Source organism: Mytilus californianus, unplaced genomic scaffold (genome assembly GCF_021869535.1).
Source record: "Mytilus californianus isolate M0D057914Y unplaced genomic scaffold, xbMytCali1.0.p SCAF_7, whole genome shotgun sequence".
NCBI classification, from domain to species: Eukaryota; Metazoa; Mollusca; class Bivalvia; order Mytilida; family Mytilidae; genus Mytilus; species Mytilus californianus.
Window position 1 is genome coordinate 70678174 of NW_026262723.1, and position 18899 is coordinate 70697072.

At 32.0% G+C, this 18899-nt stretch overlaps 1 protein-coding gene across 1 annotated transcript in view; it reads right to left on the reverse strand.

Moving 5' to 3' along the window:
* Window positions 1–18899, reverse strand: part of LOC127710119 (delphilin-like) — a 39542-nt gene that overhangs the window by 10199 nt on the left and 10444 nt on the right. Inside the window, exons 10-21 of the mRNA XM_052215863.1 lie at window positions 17717–17840; window positions 17129–17248; window positions 16133–16621; window positions 15407–15537; window positions 12545–12623; window positions 11158–11187; window positions 10008–10067; window positions 9171–9298; window positions 8516–8584; window positions 7603–7689; window positions 4492–4560; window positions 550–636 (exon numbers count right to left, since the gene is read on the reverse strand). Coding sequence (XP_052071823.1) covers window positions 550–636; window positions 4492–4560; window positions 7603–7689; window positions 8516–8584; window positions 9171–9298; window positions 10008–10067; window positions 11158–11187; window positions 12545–12623; window positions 15407–15537; window positions 16133–16621; window positions 17129–17248; window positions 17717–17840 — 1473 coding nt within the window. The remainder of the gene's footprint in view (window positions 1–549; window positions 637–4491; window positions 4561–7602; window positions 7690–8515; window positions 8585–9170; window positions 9299–10007; window positions 10068–11157; window positions 11188–12544; window positions 12624–15406; window positions 15538–16132; window positions 16622–17128; window positions 17249–17716; window positions 17841–18899) is intronic.

Consider the following 18899-nt stretch of genomic DNA (forward strand, 5'->3'; position numbering starts at 1 on the left):
AAGTGCTTTTTACCCCCATGTTCTATTTTTAGTCATGGCAGCCATCTTTGTTGATGGGCAGGGTCATCAGATACATTAAGGATGATTTAGGCCAAGTTTGGTTTTATTTGGCCCAGTAGTTTCAGAGGAGAAGATTTTTGAAAAAGTTAACGGATGACGACGATGACAGACGATGGATGCCAAGTAATGAGAAAAGCTCACTTGGCCCTTTTGGGCCAGGAGAGCTAAAAAGCATGGATATCATATATTCCTACAAACAAGTGATTGCAGTAATATACTTATCTCCCCCTGAATACCAAACATTTGTCTAAATTATCTCCCCTTGCAAAATCATGGATTTTTTTGTTGATATAAATCTGCAAATCTGATGTATTTCTTAAAATACCTTTTTAGAAATTGCAAACTCGGATAATATTCATGAATTCTTTGTTTGACAAAACAACATTTGATAAACACAAATAAAGTAAGTAAAATATCCAAGATGGCCATATTTCCAACAATACTCAGTTTACCAGTGTCTATTTACCTGAAATAATATTTTTGACTAACCTGAGATATAAATGAGATCTTGAATCCTGCAGCTTCACCAACTCGTTGATTTCCTTTGTTCATATAATTACCCATGGCAAGTATCATCTAGAAATTAAAGCATAATTACCATACTCAATGATGAGCAAATAATTTTTATAAAAAAAAATCAGAAAACTATTTGATCCTTTCTAAAATATCATACATTAAATTTACATGTCTGATAATTATCATTCCAAAGTAGTGTTAATGTTTCTTTTCTCTCTGAATTCCCAAGAGAAAATGAAAACGGGATCTATCGGGATCCCAGTCAAATCCCGGTAAAATTAGCGGGATAAGCCGGGATGGGCCTCAGAAGTCGGGATTCCATTCGGGATAAATATCTGAAACTGGGATCCCATTCGGGATATATGTCTGAAACTGGGATCCCATTGGGATATCTGTCTCAAGCTGGGATCCAATCCCAGTTGAAGCAAGATAAATATACGAAACTGGGATCCCATTGGGATAACTGTCTGAAACCGGGATCCCATCTTACTTTAAACAGGGAAACATAAACCAGAATTTTGTGTGGAATTTAAAAAAAATTATCCTGGAAATGTAAAATATATCCTGGTTATAGATTTCTGTGAAAAACCTAAATTTTGTAAATTTTCCTTTTTAAATCAATATATTTTGAATGACCCCACTTAAAACTGGTGCTTTGAAAATTTGGATGCCCTTTTTTAAATGCCTCTCCCCCACTAATTGCTTCTAAAAATAAAAGTTGTCCTCTTTCAATGAAAATTTGAATTATTATTTGAATGCACTTGATAGATCAATTAATGGAAGTAAAGATGAAAAAAATAATTTTCAAAATATTTATATTTGAAGTGTTTTCAGGTTAAAAATAATTAAAAGTAATATTCTGATATGCATTTGCATTCAATTTGTTTTATTTTTTTTTTTTTAGAAAAAAAACCAATAAATTTAAGGAATATATTGTGAAAAGGTGATAAAAAAGGGGAAGTAACTGAAACATTTTTGAAATACACAAATTATTTATGACATAAAGCAAAGGTTATTTGTGTTAATTAACAATGTGTTTGACACCAAAGCTGTCAGGTGAAGCCCTGCACTTAATGGGTCACTTAATTTGACAGTTTACACAGCTAGCTGAACTTCTGTTGATGGAAGAATTACAAATTTTAGTTTGACAGTATTTCAAAGTCAGAAAAATGCCGAGATTTTCGCGATAAAAACGAAAGGGCGCCCGAGAAACGCCAACGGCTGTTTTGCCAGACAAGCTGGATCGTTTCTGATTTTCTACCTGTTGTCCGGCATTTAAATAACATAGAAAAATTATCAGATCAACGATAGGCCAACGATCGACATCGTAAAACCTTGGTTCTCAACTTATGTAAACAAGTCATGACCACGTGGTTTTTAGTAATTGTACTGAACAGTCCGACCCTAGAAAATACCGTCCTAGATAATGCGGCCACTAGTTCATCCGCATGCACCCTGTGCCGATTAAATTAAAGGTTTTTTTTTCCTATTTTTAAAAACTGGCCAGTAATAAATACTTTTATACGACACCCTTGATTTATTTTTATAATACCGTTACGGGGACGGATCAACTTCTGGCCGATATAATATGGGGCGAGATTGTCACCTCGACGTTAGAGTACTCAATAAAAACGTCATCAAAATGTGATTACGCTGTAGCAAAATAGAAGATTCCATGTGATGGTGAAGATGTTTTCAGATAAGTGCATTAAAAATTTAATTTAACATGTGTATATAATGAGATTATAAAATATAATTTATTGAGGAACTATGATTTTTTTATGGTTTTTTTTTTAGCAAATCAACATCAGAAAATCTGAAAGCATAAACCTGGGAACATGCAGATATATCTAATATATATATGTTCCTGCATAAACTGAAAAATATATTTATTTTTAACAACATTGAATAATCTTGTTGTCACATAACAGGCATAACTGGTAGATATGTAAAAATTTAATTGAATTGTGTGAATGGTTATTTGGTGAAAATAATAAGTCGCTAGTTTTTTATCTTCAGGGGATAAAAAAAGAGGGAGGGTAATTAATTTGATTCCAACTGGCTTCCAATGTATACTGTATAAACATGCAATAATATTTCTATTGAATTTATTGCTTCAAAATGTCTAGAACAATTGATTCTTTGTGGATTTTTTTGATACTTTTAGGGGATTAAATGATTAAATGGAGCTGCCAATTTTGAAAGTAAACGGATTGCATGCAGATTCCAGTTACCTTTACTCAGCAATACTAGTTGGAAGTACAGAGACAGCAAATTTAATTACAGAAAGGAGGAGAGGAGAACTTCACATGTATCCTTTATATCTGACACACATTTTTAATATTATAATATTTGAAACTGAACAGCGAGCATCATTAAGCCATGGTGAAAACTGCGTATCTAAATACAATTAAGACAATGAAATGCTTGAAGGTGTTAGTGAACATGGGGAGGAGGGGTGGGGTGAGTACCATATTTAATTAATGGGTAATTTAACAATATAAGCAGCCATTAAAAATGGCAAACAAGTTTGCTAGTAGTACTAGTATCTATAATTTTGATGGAAGTTTAAGGATCTCAGGACATTAAATACAAGTACATTTTTTTTGAATGGGAACTTGACAGCCATTGAAATAAGATATTAAACATGGCCAATACAATGTAATTCATGCCGCAATGTTTATATATACGTGACAGATTTGATACAAGGGCAATATTCATCTACCTTATAATGAGTAATAAATGTGTATATTCCCTCAGAAAATGCAAAATCGTAGCATTTCGGGAATCCCGCCAAAAGTCCGGGATTCCCGATGTAAATCCCAGTGGAAATATACTGGGATCCCAGTATATTTCCACTGGGATAAAATTTCGGGAATCCCGCCAAAAGTCCGGGATTCCCGATGTACGGGATTCCCGCTAAAAGAGCGGGATCCCAATCAGAATCCCAGTATATTCCAATCAAAATCCCACAATATCCCAGTGGGATCCCAGTATATTTCAACCGGGATTTACATCGGAATTCCCGGACTTTTGGCGGGATTCCCGAAATTTTATCCCGGTGGAATTAGGTGGGATCCCACTTGGAATCCCATCAAAATTCCAGCTGGGATTTCAGTGGGATTCCAGATTTATTTTCTCTTGGGAAATATATAAGACTTCAGATCTATGACACTAAAGATACTTTTTCTGAAGGATATGGGAATTAATGTATTTAATAGTCTATAAGGTTTAATGAAGTTGAGGAAAAAATAAGTTGCCCTTTTCAGAATTTGTCATATCTTAAAATGTAATGTTCTCTTTATCCATGCTTGATAAACAGAGGTCAATGGTACTGACATGAGTAGAAGGGGGAAAGTTCTATAAGTAATTTCACACTTACAATTTAGAAAGGAAAAAGAGACTCTTTATTTCATAAAATACTTAATAGATTCTACATGTAAAGTTATTTCCATTGCATGTTATAGTTTGTTCTTTGATAAGATCTATGCCACTTGACTTTGACATTTGTTATTTGTTTCTTTGATGGAATTTAATGCAACTTTCTATTTTTTTATGGTGGCTATTTTCATAGAAACATGATAGAACATGGAACATGGAATAATCAAAAGGAAAACTACCAAACTTTGACATATAGTCTTTCAATCACTATAGATCAATAGATCAATAGCCATTATTCACTAATTCTGATGTCAGATCTCAGTTGCTGTGTTATAGTGTCATCTATATAATTGTAGATTACAACTACATAAACCACTTAAACAGAAAGCCTTGCATGTTTCATTATTAGAGATTTTGAGAAGATAATCTTAGAATTTGTTTTAAAAATCATGTCTTCCTATATGAATAGGAATTATAAATGTATTAAATTTCAAGCTATATTGTATAACCTCTTTCCTTTTTTTAAGTATTTACCTCTAATATTTTAGTCAATCTTTTACTGTTTCTCAGCTGTAATGATGCTTTCCTTATACAAAGTAAACTCTGAAATGTAAGAAATATATTAGAACCATAAACATTCTGTGAAGTTTTCTTTTACAAACAAATATTGTTTACTGCTAATAAATGATTAAAATAGCAGTATAAACATTTAGAATTGTAAACTTTAATAGACTCTGAATGATTTAGAGGTTGACATATTGTTTTGACACTTGTCTATTGTTGAAGGCTGTATGATGTTATCCTCTAGCTACTGTGGATTCATTTATTTTTGTGGGTACCAATTATCGTGGATTGAGGAAAACTTGCATTTTCGTGGATATTTGATTTTGTGGTATTGCGAAAATGAGCAGAGATTTCTATAGAAAATTTACAATTCGTTGAACATTTAAATTCGTGGTTCCCCTGTACCCACGAAATCCACAAAAAATGGTTTCCAACGTAAAATAATGAATCCACAGTATCAATTGGACAGTTTTTTGTTGGATCGCTGTCACATTGACATATACACAAGATCTTCTATTTTAATCAATAGCATAAATAAGAAGGTAAGGTATGATTGCCAATAAGACAACTATCCACAAGAGACCAACAGATGTGGATGTAAACCACTATATGGCACTACATGGCCTTCAACAATGAACACACCCACAGTATAATATTAAAGGCCCAGGTAAGTCAAAATGTGAAACAAATCAAAAGAATAAACCAAGGGCAAGTAGGTTTGTCAAGTTGATACACTGTATAACATATTTTATTTCAGTCATTTTGAACTAATCTGAGCAAACATTTAAGTCTCAAATGAATTAACTCAATTGTTAGAACCCTGTACCATGTCAAGCATGCAGTATCAATAATTATTGTTGTTGGAAATTCATTGGAAAAATAGTTACATGTTTCCTTGTAACATCTTAGTGTGGAAAAGATAGGATTGTAAGAGGTCATATAGGAATATCAGGATAAATCAGGAATCACCAAAATACTAGACATTACAGAAAAAATATAAATATACATCTAATATTTTATAGTTCTATTTAGTAATACATGCTTTTAAATCTACCTAAGAAAGAAAGTAAAAATTCTACATTGCAAAATGAATATATAGGAACAAATCAAGCAAGATAAAAATGAGCTTTCAGTTAGTATATAACCTACTATACAGTTCACCTCTATTAAGCATCTGGTTTTTCTTTACAAATTTTGCAGTCTCTTAATTTGTCAGTTACTGGTATAACCAAAACCATACATGTGTCAACAAATTTCCTTCCTTGCAAATTGTAAATTCTTTTTTTGAATTTTATCAAGAGTAATTATTCAAAATATCAAGTGTCAACACTGAGGTTGTACATTCAAATCCTTTCTAGATTGAATAGGATTGCAAGTAGTCCTGCTAAAGGATGGTGGTTCTCTCCAGTTTCCTCCACCAATAAAAAATATATAGTCAAGAGTGCCGAAAGGTGTGTTTTAAAAAAAAATCAATCAATCAAAATATCAGGCACTGAAACCATCTTTCATCAAATGGAATCGATGTCAATCGAGAGAACAAATGGTCAATCATATGAAGCAAGCTGTTCAACATCAGAAATCAAGATTTCAAAATAAAACAAGTTATTCAATTAATTAACACTGAAAAAAAATAAAACTGAACTAACCAGTTTCAAGAAAATTGCTAAACATGCATCATTTTGGTTATAATAGAAACATATGTAATATGCTATTACCTGTCTGTATTGAAAAAAATACAGCTCAGTATCTTTTTAATACTTTATTTGTCATAATGCAATTTTGTTTCTCATCCCAAGTAAATATATTTTTAAAATAAAACATCCCACATCACTCTTCTACAACACCTATGTTAGTTTGGTTTGAAGAAGTTATACATACCCTTTGAACCTTTTTGGATATTTAATGAAAATGATAACATAAAATGGAACAAGATTGCTTATATCAGATGTCAAGGAGATATGATTAACTACACAAATTCACAAATTGAACATAAAAAATCCACTAAGTTTTATAAAGTATACAGGCATTCAAAGAGATCCTTGGTTAACACATCCAACACTTTGGTTATGTTTAATATTTTTGTTGATCTTATTTTTCACTTTACAGTTAAATCTTAGCTTTTATAGTGTTCAAGATAATAGCAAAAATAAAAGAAGAATGTGTCTGAGGACACAAACCCCCGCTCAAGCTTTGCAATTGTGTCCAAGTGAAAAAGGGGCATAACTCTAGAACAGTAAATGACTCATAACCCAAAATCGAAATCTGTCTGCATGTTGTAGTTTTTAGCATTGTGTAGGAGTTTCATAAAATTTGGATGAGACAAACTTAAGTTAGAGAGTTGAAACGAAAACAATTGATATTTTTCAAGTTATAAAGGAACATGACTCTAGAAGGGTTGATGACTCACTGCCCTAATTCAAACTCTGTCTGTTAGTTTTAGTTCTTACCATTGTGTATGAGTTTCATAAAATTCGCATGAGGCAAACTTAAGTTAGAGTGTTGACATGAAAATGGGACAGACAGAAAGACTGAAGGACGGAAGGATAGAAATACAGATGGTCAAGGGTAACACTTAATGCCCCCGTTGCCTACAGCGGGGGCATTAAAATGAAAAAAAAAAAAGAAGGTAAAATCATCATTTATTTAAGGGCAATAACCCCATAGGGGATCAACAGACAATATCTAAAATACAGAAACATTGATAGCTAGACGATTGCATTTTGATGTTTTTGATGTGACAGTTTTTACTCTATCTCTTACAATTTTCAAGATGTAAACCTGGGAACATATGATGACCACTCTGTTCTTTTTTAAGAAACAGTGTCCATTGGAGTTGATGGACCTAGTAGTTCAAGAGGAAAATATTTTTTATAAAGTTAATGGCATAATGCTGGACTACATAACAGTGATTAATGGACACTATTAAAGTGATCGTCCAGGGGACATCAAAAGAAATTTGTACTTGACAATTGAGCAAATATTTCTACAGACATATCATATGCTTTTGCAGTATATATAGAGAGGGCTTATAACCAAATCCTACATAATGAACTCTCAAATTTAAGTATATTTGAATATTACCTCTTTCATGTCATCTATTTTCTCCTGGAAATTTGCTTTAAATAAAATGGATTTCAACCTTTGTTCATAGCCAGGAACACGACTCATCTGAAAAGAGATCAAGAAAAGCAGCAGTTGAGAATAAGTTCATTCTATTGTTGTTTTACTTCTATCCCAAATATTTCAATCCAAAAAAGAATTGAAAAAGTACATAGATGTATAACCTCACTCAATCAATCAGGTCAGTTATTTATTACTATCTAAAAAGTATGATCTGGCCAAAATTTTTGTTATCTTCTTTTTTTCTGAATCTGAATGCAAAACTTGTCAAAATGTAAGTCAATGTCACACATTTTGTATGGACATTTTACTTTTAAAAGATGTTTAACATGCTGGTTACATGCTTACACTGTCCACTGGCAGACATGTCATCCTAGATGATCAGTGCTAAGAGGATGATTGACCAAGTGCTGGTTGCTTTATATCCAGTGGTAAATATTTCATGCATATTTCAGGATCAAGCTAAGTTAACAAATCAATGCATCAATAATAAGAATTGATAAGGAATGGACCTGTAAAAGTGGCAGACATTTAAAACTGCAACTGGATAACATTAGGCCTCGTTTGAAAGGGTCATTGCTTAAAACTGATCATCTAGTGATCTAAAGATATGCTGTTGAGGTTCTCCTTTTTTTGGGGCAGCAATCATAGAATCTCCCAAATGAATATCTAAGAACATCCAATAGAAGAGTGTTAGACTTTTAAATTTTATGCATCGAAAGCACTTTTCTGAAAAAACCTCCATCAGTAATGCTCAAATGCAAACATTGGAAAGAGAGGAATGTATAAGTACATAGAAATGCTAGGGGCTAAATGACTAAAAAGGAACATAAAAAGAAGGGCCAAATTCAGCAAAGGCCGTCTATAACAGTACCTCATAAGCAAATCTATCTGGTAAACTTAATTCCTCAATATCGCCATTGAAAGTATCATATTTCTCCATCTATAAATAGAAATAAATCAAATAAATTAGAGTTAGCAATGATAATTCTATAGGTTGGTTAACTGCTTGAATGATTATTACAGGTTTGAGAAAATTATGAAAATATGTAAACATATGATTACGATATGATAGCTATTCCTTGGGAGTTTGGCATTAAAGGCAAAAACTACTTTTTAAAAATAGCAGGTGTAGTGCTTCATGTCTTATAGAAATATTTTTGCAAGTTTGTTTGAATTCTGCTGAGCAATTTACTAGGAGTTGCAGATTAACATAAAGTGTAACCTTAACAACGCAAGATCTAAGAATTTATCCCTATGTGTTGCTACAGCTTTTCTGTCAGGCAAAAAAATATCAAACATTAATCTGTTGACTCAATAATTGGTGGCAGTTAATAAATAATAAAGAGTTTGCCAACCCATAATATAAATTTTATTATGCAGATGATTCAAGATATAGTTCCTTCAAACTTTTTTTTAGCATTGTAAACTCAAATGGTATCCAGAAGTTAGTCTTATGTGAAGCTGTGAGTATCTATTCACAAATCAAGGGTAAAGATTGAGTAAATCTTTGAGTAAAGTTTTCTTACCTCTTGTTTATTTGGAGTAAAAGTGAGTAACTGTTTGAGTAAATCTGGAGTAAGAATTTCCTCATCCATCAGATATAAAGCTTGTTTCATCTGATCTATTGACATCCGTAGATGTCCTAATAATATTGCTACAAAATATTGCATACATTAATAAAAACTTCGGGGATTTTGTTTGTTTACTGTGGATTCATTATTATTTGTTGGATTCCAATTTTCGTGGATTTTGTTGGTACAGGTGAACCATGAATTTAAATGTTCAACGAATTGCTAATTTTATATAGGGTTGTATGCAGACTTTGGCAAAAAAAAAAAACGAAATCATATATCCACGAAAATGCAGGTTTTACTCAATCCACGAAAATTGGTACCCACGAAATAAATGAATCCACAGTAGGTGAACTACAAATCTAAATGTTCAACAAAGTATAAATTTTCTATTGGTTTTTATGCAGACTTTGTCGAAACCAAGAAATCAAAAATCAATGAAATTACAAATTTCCCTTTAATACCAAAAATTGGTGTCCAAAAAAATAAATAAACCACAGTAATCATTATATTTTTTTCTAAAATAGGTTGATTGCAAATATAATATCTATATAAAAAGTGTTTCTAAATTCTTCCATATATTCATGTCAGGGACCTTTTAATTGTTTGTCATTGTATCTTATGTATCAGTTTTGTCTACTAAACATTTCAGTGTTTATAGCAGAGTTTTAGTGGTAAATAAACCATCATATCTTGTGCTTCCATAATAGTTCTGACAATAGTAAGTCTATATACAAATATGCATAATTAGTAAACATTATTTCCCAAAAAAAAAGATTATGGTAAACTCACAGATGTTATAAGCCTTCTTAGGACTAAGAATGTAAATTTCATTTTTCTTCTCTGTAAACACTGAAAAAAGAACAAAATTAATGTGCTAGTTTATGTTAAATTACTGTATCTTTCATTTTTTCTGTCTTATAATCTAACTGTGAAAGAAGGAGACAAGCCAATGTTCTAGGTCATAAAACTTAACTAAGTACTCAGAGTACAAAATTTGTGCTCGAAACACCAAATCCAGTGTTCTGATTGGTTGATATCTGAGTCTGAGTAAGATAATCATGCTCTAAGTTTTTATGACTGCAAGGTCAGGTCTAATTTTGAATTAATCATAAGTTTTAAGAGATTTCCAATATCATATAACTATTATAAAGGATGTGTGCATTCGAACAGAGAAAAGCTTTATTAATCAACAACATAAGAAAATTCCATAGTGAAAAAACCATGATGAAAAACACAGAAAAAAAATCCAGCAACAGTGCTGGTGAATAAGCATCCTTGTAAAACATTAAAATTACAATACTTCGAATCATGTATGTATTTATTATAGGATTATAAGGATTTTATCTTGAAGTTGTTGATGTGTAACAGGGCTAAATAACTCACAAACTGAACAAAGTCCAAGTGTAAAGTTAGTGAATCAGGCCCAGTTTACAAATTAATAAACCCTAGAAAAAATGTTTATAATCCTAATAGTTCTCAATCCAAAAATTTGTACTTTTTGCCTTCAATTTGAACTTAACTGAATCCCAGGATTCCATTCATGGTTTTACACTAGTCATTTATTGGGCCCTTTATAGCTTGCTGTTTGGCGTGAGCCAAGGCTCTGTATTGAAGGCTGTACTTTGACCTATAATGCTTTACTTTTTACAAATTGTGACTTGGATGGAGAGTTGTCTCATTGGCACTCATACCACATCTTCTTATATCTATATATGTATTGCATGCATGGATATATTACAGTGAAATCAACATAGTGTTAAAATGGTTACGAAAGTATTTTTGGCAACATGGTCTCTTGAAGTAAAACCAAGGGGAAAATTTTAAAGGACCAATCACATTCATGTATTTGTAGATATGCAAATTATATAAGATTATTATTATAAAATATTTGTGTTTTATCATTCCAGACCTATAAATAAGAAGATTAATTATCATATACCTGACATTCTCCTCTGGTTCCTTTGTGAAGCTGAAAATTAATAATAAAGTTAATAATGAATGTCATACAAAAGAAGATTTGGTCATGAAATTTTTATTTGTGATAAATTTTTTCTTTAAATCAGAACAGAAAATATTATGCATATGAAGCAACAGACCTTATCACTATTTCGGAATAACACTTGACCAAGATTTTGTGACACTTGAACTATTGACTTCATTGGTGCATCAGACATTTTCTCTCATGACGGCAACATTTTATGGGAACCTCTGTGATGGCTAGTAATGGTGAACAATATTTGAAATATGAAGTGTGAATAAATATGGTAATTTTGGAGTAGTTGGGTGATCTTTAACATCTGGTCATAACAAAAGTCCGAAATGTCAAAGAATGATCCAGGCTTGCAGAAATATAACCACTAAATGTGTTAATAATGATCACAACTTCTGAATAAGAAATTTCAACTTTAGGCCCTGTGTTGCCTAAATTTGAAAAATCTGGTCTGATCTTTTTGGAATACAATATAATTGAGAATGGAAACAAGGACTGAGTCAAAGAGACAACAACCCGACCAAAGAGCAGAAAACAGCCCAAGGCCACCAATGGGACTTCAACACAGCAAAAAATCCTGCACCCGGACTTCAGCTGGCCCCTAAACAATAACATATACTAGTTCAGCTAATGGACGTCATACTAAACTCCGAAATATACAAATGAACCAAAATTTCAAAAAAATACAAGACTAACAAAGGCCAGAGGTTGCTAACTTGAGACAGGCGCAAAAATGCGGCAGGGTTTAACATGTTTAGTGAGATCTCAACCCTCCCCCTATACCTCTAGCCAATGTTGAATAAACAAACACAGCAATATGCACAGTAAAACTCAGTTCAAAAGAAGTCTGAGTCCGATGTTAAAATAGGTAACAGAAGAAACTATGCATAATGACAACAATCAACATAAATTAACAAAGGACTACTGACATGCCAGCTCCAGACCTCAATAAACTGATCAAAAGATTATGTCGTCATCACATGAAAATCAAGCACAATCCCTCCCGTTAGGGGCTTAATCTTATTCGAATACAATAGACCTTATTGCAATTTGAGAATCTGTGACACTTGAACTTTTTCAATGTCATTCCAAAATCAGTTTCGCTTAGATGGGTCAGACTTTTCTTTCCTGATGTTAAATTTTACTGGGAATGTATGTAAAGTCCAGTAAAGGCTGACAATGAGCTATGAGGTGTATTCTTCAGCATATATTGAAGTCTATTAAAATATATAAAAAAATATATGAAAATGTCACAATTCAATCAAGTTTAATTAGAAGATTGTCATTTTTTTCTGATCAAAAAGGAAAAGCTAGACATAACATGAAATACACCTACGTTTGACAGGATTGGTACTAAAATGTTGTTCAAGCTCAAGATACTTCAGCACATCATCAAGATCTTCCTCATCTCCCAGCTAAAATATAATAATTTTTATATTAATATAACATAAATCAGAATAGCTGAAAGCTAATCTCAAATCCACAGGATAAACATATAAAGCATTCATGTTTTTAATGGAAGTGTTTAAGCAAATTCTTTTTTTCTAAAGGGGCATAACTCCAGGAAATGACATCTTTGTAATAGTAGGCAACAACTTCACAAAATAAAAAAAAATCTAACTCTTTGTGCCAGGAAAACCTACTGTTCTAGATGAGGGGGAGGGTTGAGAGCTCACAAACATGTTTAACCCTACCACATTCGTAATGTGCCTGTCCCAAGACAGGGGCCTGTAATTCAGTGGTTGTTGTTGGTTCATGTCTGTCATATTTGATTTTCATAAATTACATTGTTATATATAAATTAGGCCATTAGTTTTCTCTTTTGAATTGCTTCACTTTTTTCATGACAGGGCCTTTTATAGCTGACTGTATGGGTTTTTCTCATTGTTGAAGGCTGTCCAGTGACCTATAATTGCTTATATCCACATCATTTGAACTTGTGGATAGTTGTCTCATTGGCAATCATACCACATCTTCTTGTTTTATATCAGATAAGTATTGTATTTTGATAGTCTTTGTTACAATCCAATTCATCAAATGCATTTTTACCTCTAATGCAGGGCTTCCAAAACGGTCATATATTCCGGACTTGTCCGAAACTTTCATAAAAAGACCGGCTGCTCTCAGCCTCAAACGGTCAAATAGAATTGGTGTGCCACATTTTGTTATTCAAGGCATTTTCATGAAACGGTCATTTCAATTTTTACCAACTATCGATCGATAAAAATGTCCGTTTGGGGCTTTGGGCATGTCCGTTTGGGCATTTTAGTTTATAATTGTGGCAATCTATTTCACAAAGATATTTCGGTCATAATTGGGTTTAATAAAACAGAAGCAGCATATTTCAGATACTTTGAAGTGTCTCAGTTAGTCTAATCCTCTGGGTACATAAATGTACGGCTTGGTCTTTAGCTTGTGTACATCAATAAAAAGTAGAAAAAACACGTTTTCTTTTATTTAAATAACAACAAGCTGTCAAACAATTATCCCTTCAATAAGTTATATTGAAGCCATAAATCATTCACTGATTACAGGTTTGTTACCTTTGATGAGGTGTCCTTAGCTTATCTTTATCAATAGAATTAATGATGCATAACAATGTACATAAAGGTAATCCGGTAAACGAGGTCAAACATGTAAGCATGTATGGAACAACATCCTATTTAATTACGCTTTATAGATATTATTTTAAATGAGCATTCAGTTTTAAAAGTATCCTGATATTTAAAAGTTATTCTTCAAATAAGGATATTTATAAATGAATAAGTATGATATATATTATTTTATTTAACACTGTACATCGTGTTAAATACTGGGGTACTCTCAAGGGGAAAATTTACTAAAATATATAGGAAAAACCAATGGACAAATTTCAGTCAATAAATGATTTAACTAAGTTAAATGGTGCCGTGATCACTTCTAAATTATATCAAGAGAACAATGCCTGCTCCGAATTTATTCAGACAATTTCCGATGTTATAGAGAAAGAGGTGATGTCCGACGTAAAGTTAAGTCCCGCCGTGGGAATTATGATCGACTAAGGTGTAGTCTAGGTATTGACGCTTTAGATCAACTTATGAGGATAAGCTTAGTAGGTGTAGATGTTAAAGACTTTGACCCTGTTCCTGCTATCCGCAAATGGCAATCCGTTCGTAACAGCCATGTTTATCAGAACAATGCATTTAGCAAGCTCATGAATGTAAAATCTTTAATTAGACTAAATGAACTCTAATCTTGTGCTGTGATCTGTGCTTCTTTTCAATGTGCTCATTGTAATATTTATTGCGTGTGTTTGTCAGCATTGTGCTCTTCTGACATTTTATTGTTGTTATATGCTTACATAAAATATCATGTTGTTATTCATTAAATTATTTATCAACTGAGTATGTTTTTATTTATTCCTTATTTTCTAAATCAGGTTGGGAAATTGTACAAAGAAAAATGTTATCACTGTTCAGTAGATTTTACACGGTTTAAAACAATATCCTTCATCGGGCCTCCTCAATGTTATCTATAAATACCGCATCAGTTGTAAAAGTCACGTGGTCAGGTAATCAATACACAAAAAGAAAAGTATTACGTGTATTGATGATCAAGTTGTACTGCAATTAAAGCCAACATCAACAGTTTCAAATAAGATGGCCTTAATTTACAAAGTGTTAAGTACTCACAGAGAGAAGATAGATTATATAAACAGAAACAAAAACATGAGAACAGTCAGGTACTGAAGCTGATTGATGCAATGATGGTTACTGTATTACGATACACAGAAAAATGACACAATACCGAGGATAATATTTTATTTATTTTTAGAATGAAGAAAACAAAACAGTTATAAATAATTTTATTGCATATAACACTACTAATTATTTAGACACATATATCAATTTATGCATCCTCTCAGTTACATTTAAGTATCCAGCTGATCATTGACCGTCAAAAATATTTTTTTGAAAAATGTCCGGCTGTCGTCAGGAAATTTTGGAAGCCCTGCTCTAATGAGTCAATTTTCTACTGTTTATGCTTTATCAGAAAATTTCGAAAGAAAATTTTAACAATAAGTGGTGAATTTCTGTTCAATACATTAAGCATACATATATAATGCAAAATATATTACTCCAACAGTACACCAAAATATTTATAATATAAATTTCAATATTTACAATAGCATGTCAATAATCTGTCAAGACCAACATACCTGTCCCCAGACTGTATTTCCTACTTTTTGAGCATCAATTTTCTCCCAGTTAATTCTTTTAACATTCATCTTTCCTTTAGGTTCATTGACATCCTCTGCAGTAGTTGGAAGTGGAGGAGGAGGGGGAGGGGCTATATAATATAAATAAAATGGCTGTAAATAATAGTTCTGAACCAGTCTAAAGATCTATTACTGTGGATCAATCATTAAATGTGGGATACCAGTATGGATTTCATGGGTATGGGTGAATCACAAATTGTTCTGCAAAGTTAAAATTTCATGTAGGTTTGAGCGCAAAATCTATCAAAACATGTTAACAAGAATCAACACTTTTTTCCTGCAATCCATGAATAATGGTTTCCACAAAAATAAATGAAACCATAGTATGTCAAAAATAAAATTGAGCCATTTTATGTTCCTTTTCATGATTTTTCATAAAATATTATAAGAAATGATAAGGAAGCATATGATTTCTCTCAAATTTGATACTTAAGGAGTATACTATTTCCTGCAAATTTGTATATTTGATTACCAAAAGTATAATGATAAATTAAACAAACATGCACCAAAAACTTAGAGATCGCATCAGGAAGCACCTCCTCCATATTAAGTAATAGTATGTTTAGTTGCATAAGTAAAACACCTGTAACTTTTATAAGAACTGAATTTTCTTTCCTTCAAAATCTCATTTTCACAACATTCTCTATTCTACGAAGTATAACTTACGAGGAGGTGGTGGAGGAGAATGCACCATAACTTCCTCTGTAAATGATATGGATTTAGGTCTCAAACGTGGAGAAGATTTTGGACTTAATGTTGCATTGCTGGGACCTCTATGACTGATTTCTAGTCCAATGGAACCAGCATCCAAATCTGAAACCTCAGCAGCCATCACAGCATCTAATTCCTTCAAAGCTGTTAAAGCTCGTTGGTTAAAAGAATCGCCAGCTCTCAGTGTAAAGTTATTACAAATATTGTCACGATCACTTTCACTTTCAGATTCCGATTCAGTTATCACAATTTCCGGAGGTGAAATTAGGCCTGACATTGTCCTTGTTAATCCGCCATTTTGTTTATGATATGGAATAGGATTTTTTAAACTACTTTTCAGTCGGAGGCTACTAGAAGGAGATTTATCTTTCTCTTCTTGTTCGCCAAAACCTACAGGTATCACAGTTACATATTTGTTAGCAGGATTGTCATCAGAATCTGATTCTGTAAAGAAAAGGTATAATTACAGGGGATTCATTATTATTTGAGGATTGCCTATGTTTTTGGATTTTGTGAGTAAACATTAACCACGAAATTAAATGTGCAGCAAAGTTCAACTGTTCTATAGGCATATACATGTATGCAGAATTTGGCAAGACCATGAAAATACTATTTTTCCTCAATCTACAAAATTGGTACCCATGAAAAAATAAAGGAATCTATAGTAAGAACTATCATCCTTTTTTATGCGCTGACAGCAGTTAAGCAAACAACAATCTATCTATCAATCAATACTATATTGATTATTGCATCAATTTTTGTTATTATATAATTGTTTTTGTTAAAGTTAGTGCTATTTTTTTATACTCTTTGTTTTTTGTAATTTGATAACATCTGAAAACGGCAAGAGAAAAATCCAATAAACAAAAAATGATATTTTTGTTGGTCAGCAGTATATTTACGAGTCCTTGTAAAGTTTTCTCAGTTTAAAATTAAAAATCTGATGCCTACCATTTGACTCATGGTTTTCCCCTCTGTTGGCCCCTAAGAACATCCTTTTTGCCTCTTGCACTGCTCTTCTTGTTTGTTCCAATTCTTTCAGCAGAGCAATGTCAAATCCTTTAGTTCCATCTATAAAATATGTAAAAATGTTTGTATTAAAAAAAAGAAGAAGAAATAAATCTACTAGGATGTCATAGAAAACACATCACTATACACAACAGACCTTCTTTTTTTATGTATCTAATGGTAAAATGTCAAAACTCATTCAAACTTTATCAGGAGAATTGATATTGAGTACATTTTATAACTTGAAACTGCAATCGCATGAAATACTGTGAAATAAGCATGTATCAAAGAATATCAATCTTATATCTGATAGCCTGCACAACAAAAGCTTACAGATCAACCTCAGGGCAAAGGACCAATGCAAGAAGTAAGAATCATATCATTGATATAAGCAGATCTCTAAAATGTTTTCAAATAAAATAACTAAAAATTTTCAAAAACACAATTTTTTCTTCCTCTCTTCCATCATAGTTTTGTCTCTCTATTGTTATAAGTACACAAAAACTATCATAAGATTATCATATAAACTACCTCTAGCATCCATATCGTCATAGGAATACATGAACCCAGGATGCATTGTTTTCCATAGTCGACCTCTTGATCTTCGTACTCCTGCTTTCAGAGTTCTGTATTGGGCATCATCTTCTGAAGAAGACTGTAAAATAAAAGTTCAAGAATGTAAATATAAAAATATATTAGTTTGTTCTTCAAAAATAGCAAATCAAAGCTGACTTCATTCTAAGCCTGTATATTACGAAATGGGCTAATCCTTTGGTCTCTGGTGGTTAGTTGACTCAATTGACAATCATACTGCATCTCCTTATTTTTATATTTCTTGAAGCATCTTATTTATATTAGTAAACCTATTATTACAATTTGTACTGAAACGAATTTGCCAAGCATTAAAATAAAAGACAATTGAAAATAGTTATACAAAGATGAGCTGCTTTTGTTTATCTTATACATTGTCCTTGTAATTTGTTTTTAGGCCACATCTTATTTATTTCTTGTTCATCCACAGGATTTTCTTTAAAAATTATATTTCGTTACTATAAACATTTCTGTTTTAACAATAAGAAAATATAAGGGGGTCACTGTTTTCCTTTTAGCTGTAAAACTCATTTAGTTTGAGTGATAAAATATGAAATAACATTATCAGTATTTTGTCCCCTTTTCCACGCTTCTTATCCAAACTTATTGATTTCAACTGAAAAAAAAAAGAAATACAGTGACCCCAAATATTTTCATATCATTAAATGAGAAATGATCCCAGCAATGACATATCATATCTTATCAAAATTTGTTTGGTGGATTTTTGGGAAAGTTCAATTCAAAGTGAAAATAAAGCATATTTTTCAGTGCTATTTTATGTACATTTTAAACATTTATTAATCTATTTCACAAATTCTTAATTGACTGTATCTATGCAAATATCAAAACTACAAATACCTTTTTTTTTTTTTTAAATTCAGATGCACTTCAAGAGTTCTAAATACATACAAAATTTCATTAAAATCCAAAATATCGCTCAATTGCGTGTATTTTACCTCCATTTTTGTTAGAAAGAATTCAAACAAGATGGTTTGTTCACTATACCCCCACCCCCTCTTTACGTCAAAAACTTCTGACTTGTAAGTGCTGAGAAAAATGTGATGCATTATCAAATACGTGCAAATAAGAATTTGAACATCAATGGATCTGAAAAAAATCAAAA